This window comes from Castanea sativa, chromosome 7, assembly GCF_040712315.1.
Source record: "Castanea sativa cultivar Marrone di Chiusa Pesio chromosome 7, ASM4071231v1".
In the NCBI taxonomy this organism is placed as follows: domain Eukaryota; kingdom Viridiplantae; phylum Streptophyta; class Magnoliopsida; order Fagales; family Fagaceae; genus Castanea; species Castanea sativa.
In genome coordinates, this window is record NC_134019.1 from 17,982,423 (window position 1) to 17,988,640 (window position 6,218).

General features: G+C 35.1%; 1 protein-coding gene and 1 pseudogene across 1 annotated transcript; one reads left to right on the forward strand and one right to left on the reverse strand.

The window, feature by feature from the left end:
- The first annotated feature begins 2,724 nt into the window (after positions 1-2,724).
- LOC142643687 (7-deoxyloganetin glucosyltransferase-like) lies at positions 2,725-4,776 on the forward strand (annotated as a pseudogene).
- Positions 4,777-4,808: 32 nt separating this feature from the next.
- Positions 4,809-5,423, reverse strand: LOC142644076 (uncharacterized). Its single transcript, XM_075818758.1, has one exon. It carries the CDS (start codon positions 5,421-5,423, stop codon positions 4,809-4,811), a length of 615 nt encoding a protein of 204 aa, XP_075674873.1.
- Positions 5,424-6,218: the final 795 nt, after the last annotated feature.

Here is a 6,218-nt window from a genome sequence, read left to right on the forward strand (position 1 = left end):
GATCGAGCATCGATCGAATACCAATCGAGCTAGGCAGATTCAAACCAAAAATTTTAACGCAATTTCGATCGATCGAGAAACAGCTTCAATTAATCGAAAATCTGGAAAACTTAAATGTTTGAAAAACAGAGCAATTTTATGCAAATTCTCCTCAAAGCACAATATTTCATGAATGAAATGCATGAGTATGAGATCAAAAGTTTTTTGAAAACACTTGTATTCAACCCAGATTTTCCAAAAACAAGTATTTCAATCAACAAAAACATAATTTTTGCCAACTCTTAAGCATATTTTGCATCAAACACCATGGAAAACATAATCTTGGATGGCCACAACAAGATCACACACAATAACATGTACAAAGTTTAGCAAAGAGTAATTTGTGTAATGTGTGCAACTAGCAAAAGGTTGAGATACATGTGAGCTAATATGTGAATAGTAATTAAGCACAATTTCTATAAAATTCATCACATAATTTTGAAAGAGATAGCTCCAAGTCAACAAACTACTTTTTTCTTAGATTCTCAGCAAGTACAAGCACTCCTGCTTGTGTATCTTTAAGCTCTTAATGCAGCAACTGAATGATCATCAAGTTCTTAATATAATCTTGATTCTTGATAACCTTAAGTATATGTGAAGGCAAACACCTCTAGATCTCACAAGAGATTCACATACACAGCATAAAACAACTACAAAGACTCTATAGAGATTTTGGGTACAAAACGCTAGATCTACAAAAGAGGCACACTCTTTTTCTCTCTCTTAAAAGCCTTTTAAAAATGTGTTTATGGTTTCCTTTATATACTAGAAGAAGTAGATATGAAATCCTAATCCTTAATGGGCTTGAATTGCTATTTGGGCCGACTTAAAATTCTGCAGAAAATTCCTAATCCACAATTCTCAATCGATCAAGTCTATTCTTCAATTGATCGAGCCTTGCAGAAATAGAACAGTAATTTCCTGCAATTGCTCGATTCCAAACTTACATTAAACCAAACTTTGAGTAAGTCTAAACCTAGACTAAATGTTTTGATCATGGTTTGCTAACACAATACACACTAAAGTTCTAATACATTAGTCCCTAAGGTCTTAGAACCTAACAGTTTAGACAAAACCCTGCCAGTGGAGTAAGATGTTTAGAGCCATGTGAAAAGGAAAGATTAAAGCATACATAATATATAATAATACCAGATTGCAGACAAGGAGCCACATAGCATACATGCACAAAACTATAGATACTATACATAACCCGGCCAAGCAAGAAGACAAACAAACTTAACATTAAATAGAATATTATATTATTATACAAAAGATATTTAAGAGAGAAAGAGTACTACATACCGTGTTTCTTAGAAAAACAATCCTGCAAATATTTATTGCTTAGTTAAAAAGATTAAAGAATACAAATATCTTGATATAATATATATATATATACATATATAAATACACAAAAGATATATGTATAATATATATACATATATATATATATATATAAACCAACTATCCTTCAAAAAATAAATACCGCCGACACAATCCCAAATCAAAGCCAGTCAACAAGGATACATATAAGACAAAAGGCTTTAATAAAAAAAATATAAAATGGAAGAAGGGAAAAACTATACCAATTTCAGTCAAGCACGTAATCCAAGTTATCAAAATATCCAAGTACGTGATAAACACAAACCAGTTTTCTACGTTTCGCACAATGTATCTATTGTTACTGATTAGTGTTTTACAACAAACACAAATTCCTTTCACCGTTAAATCACAAAAATAAATTTAAAATATATTTTGAAAATCTGCTTTAAGATTGTTGGTAATATTTCAACAATTTATTTTTTTGATAAAGTAAAAGAAACAATACACAAATCTAAAAAAAAGCAATAACATAAATAGATGTATAAGGCAATAATAACAAACAAATATTGAATATATATATATATAAAGAGAAATCTGCAAATAATTAAAAACTCACAGATCAAATGCGTGAAGGATGAACAATTCAGATCAAGTCTTGTATTTGACACAATCTCCTTAAAGCAGATTTCGTCCCTCACACAATCACTACGGTGCTTTGAGACTCATGGATGTCTGCCTCCCAGGATAAAATGATCTACATCATGAAAACAAAGCACACAAGGTCGTGTTCTGCAAACTACTTAATGTCTCTTGCTCTCTCTTTGACACAAAATAAATGCACAAAAATATTCTCACTTGAGAGTTTTTTTTTCTAAAAAAGTAGTTTTTTTTTTTAATGAATGAGAGACTATCTATAAATTATACGTTACTGAACAGATACTCTGTTTCAGTATTAACTGATATGCACAGACTAACTGACTCAACAAATTAAAATAATAAAATATTATTATTTGAACAAGTAGGCTTAATCCACATATGCCAAAAGCTCAGTCTAATGTCCAACTCATGAGCATATAAACCCATATATTATCTATTTCTTTTCCTATGTGGGACTTAAGATTTTTACCACTTTTAATAACATTTTAAAGTAAACATAAAAATCATCAATTTCTTATTTACTCTGTGCTATTTTTTAAACACTTATTATATATTATCATCAATACCCACCCGGTTGCACTTTCCAAGATCCTTCTTTTGACATAAAGACAAATCGTTAGCCTCTACAAATTTTTTTAAGGAGAAAATAGAATATGAAAGCTTTGTTATGTGCGGCAGTTTGTCTATAAGAAGAAGGCTTTCAACGACCCAATATTCTCCAAACCTTCCTATTCTGTGTGTGCGTTTCGGTCAAAGAGAGAGATCAAAGATGGGTTCCATTACACCAGCTACAAAAACTCATGTAGCTTGTGTAGCATACCCACTTCAAGGTCACATAAACCCAATGATGAAGCTAGCAAAACTCCTCCACCATAAAGGGTTTCACGTAACTTTTGTCAACACAGAGTACAACCACAAACGCTTACTCAGGTCTAGAGGCCCCAATGCCCTCGATGGCTTGCCTGACTTTCACTTCGAAACAATTACCGATGGGCTGCCACCGGTTGACGCAGATGTTAGCCAAGACGTTCCTTCTCTTTGTGACTCCACCTCAAAGCATTCGTTAGTTCCACTTTGCAACCTCCTTTCCAAACTCAATGACACTTCGTCTTCGAACGTGCCGCCTGTGACTTGTATGGTCGCAGATGGTTGTATGTCCTTCAGTCTTGATGCTGCTGAAAAATTCAGGATTCCGATTGCCCTTTTCTGGACTCCTAGCTCCTGCGGCGTCTTGAGCTATATGCACTATCACCATCTAGTTGAACGAGGTTTAATCCCCCTCAAAGGTATGATTTTGTATCATCATATATATATTGAAAGTGATATTTGATAACACACATCTCTCGTCTGTATCATTAATATCACGTAAGATTACTATATATACATGTTAACTTAATTAAAAATCAAACATGCAAATGAGTAGTATATGTTTAAAAGATGTGCATAGGTGATCTGCAATAACACATATCTTAATTATCAAGTTTGATGTTTTTTTTTTAATTTGTATGTTTGTTTTAATATTTTAATATTGCGGTAGGTTATTCACTAAAGTCAACAATACTTTTGCTTGATTCACAGATGCAAGCGACCTAACAAATGGGGATACCTTGAAACTCCAGTATATTGGCTTCCTGGAATGAAAAATATGTGTCTTAAGGATTTTCCAAATTTTATTAGAACTACAGATAAAAATGATATTATGGTTAACTTCCTCATTCGTGAAACTGAGAGAGCTCGAAGAGCTTCTGCTATCATTTTGAACACATTTGATCCTTTTGAACAAGACGCGTTGGATGCTATGTCCTCAATGCTTCCTCGTATATACACAATTGGCCCACTTGTGTTGCTTGCTGATCAGATTAAGGATGATAAATTGAAATCAACAGGGTCCAATTTATGGAAAGAAGTACAAGGATGTTTAGAATGGCTAAATTCAAAAGAACCCAACTCTGTAGTATATGTAAATTATGGTAGTATAACTGTCATGACGCCTGAGCAACTTATTGAGTTTGCTTGGGGATTAGCAAACAGTGAAAAACTCTTCTTGTGGGTTATAAGGCCTGATCTTGTGGGAGGAAATTCGGCTGTTGTTCCTCATGAATTCGTTACCAAAACTAAACATAGAAGTATGTTAGCAAGTTGGTGTTCACAAGAACAAATCCTGAAGCACCCATCAATAGGGGGGTTTTTAACGCATAGTGGGTGGAATTCAACGCTTGAAAGTGTGTGTAGTGGAGTGCCAATGATCTCTTGGCCCTTCTTTGGCGAGCAACAAATGAACTGTCGGTACTGCTGTAATGATTGGGGCATTGGAATGGAAATAGATAATAATGTTAAGAGAGATGAAGTGGAGAAGCTTGTAAGAGAGTTAATGGACGGTGAAAAAGGTAAAGAAATGAAGAAGAAGGCAATGGAGTGGAAGACTAAGGCTGAAGATGCTGTCAAACCTGATGGTTCTTCTTACCAGAACTTGGACAAATTGATAGCCGAAGTTCTCTTAGCTGGACATGTTTAGGCCAAACAAAATTTACTATAGCTAGCTTTGAATGAACTCGCATTCTCAGTCTCATTTACTACATGTGTTTATATATATATATATATATATATATATATATATATATATATATATATATATATATATATATATATATAAAATTGATTCCCACTTTTGTTGTAATAAATTCCAATTAAATTGTGTAATTTTTTTTTTTGAGAAAAATTAAATTGTGTAATTTGGTTAATCAATGTTCTATTAGATAATGGTAGTAATTTTCGATTGTGTTGCAAATTTGTTAATTTGTATTTTTCAAGTCTTGCCTTTCATCTATGCTTTTGACATATTTTGCTAATAAATAGACTGGTCTATTGCCCTTTCTCTTGACATGAGAAAATTCAATCTTCCTAAACTCCTTACACAAATCTAGCATCCCCATCACAACCGAAGCTACTGATGAAGGTGGTAAAGAAGCTTCACGAAGAGCGTTATAAATAATCAACGAGCCTCCCTCTAAAATGACATCTTGAATACCAACGTCTCTAGCAAGGAGCAAACCAGCTTCAAACGCTTTTGCCTCAGCCTCTAGCACACCCAAAGGGAGCAACACCTTCTTGCTCATCGCTGCCTCTACTCTACCTTTATCATCCCTAATTATAACATCCAACCCCGCTGCCTTCTGAGATGCAAACACAGCCCCATCAACATTGATCTTAAACCAGTTCGCCCAAGGAGGTAACCAAGACCCAACCCTCTCAAACTCCACCTGTGCAGGCCGCTCCCATTCAATCGTTGACCAGTACTCCTCCAGGTAATGAGTCGCCCACCTAACCACATCCTTACCATCCTTCCTTAAGCCCTCATGTCTGATTTCATTTCGGTTAAACCACAAGGCCCAAGCTATGGTGACCATCCGAGCCACCTTCTCCTCCTCACCCGATTAGTTATTATCATCTTCCACATCAGGTCCATGAAGGAAAAACACTCGGACTAATCAGACAGACCCACCAACTTCGAGCAGGACCACGCCTCCTTTGCCTTAACACAGTCCCATAACACATGACCCGTAGATTCAGCCATCAATCCACACGCCTCACAGGTGTTATCCTGCACCACTTTCCTTCGAGCAAGATTGACCTTTGTGGGGAGAGCCTCATGGCAAGCTCTCCATACAAAGTGGCGCATCTTGTGGGGAACAGGTAAGCTCCAAACTTGCTTCCAAAACCTCCTAATCAGACTTGTATCCGATCTAGAACCTCTATCTGCAGCACGCGGGAGAGAGCCACAGCCAAAGAATAGGCACTACGTATGCTAAATTGGGCCCAGATCAGTTTGTCCTCAGGAAGCCTAACACTTAGAGGAATGCTCTTTATTAGTTCAGCTTCATGAGACAAGAACATCATGTCTAGGTTACGGTACACTGACAGACGTGTACCTAATATCACACCAAGATTGCCATAGTCCCCTGAAATTTTAAAATTTTGTGAATGGTATATATAAATAATAAGATTTGAGTATTCAGATTTAAAAAGTTAATTAATTAGCAATCCCAAAATTTAAAGTTGGTCCAAAGAACAAAAAAAAATACTTGGCAGCTGACACAAGTGCGACTTCAAATTTTGAAAAATTATCAAATATTTATGTATTTATACTTAATCTTTCAATTTCTAATATTAAAAGTAGGTTTATTTTAAATAAAGTAATAAAT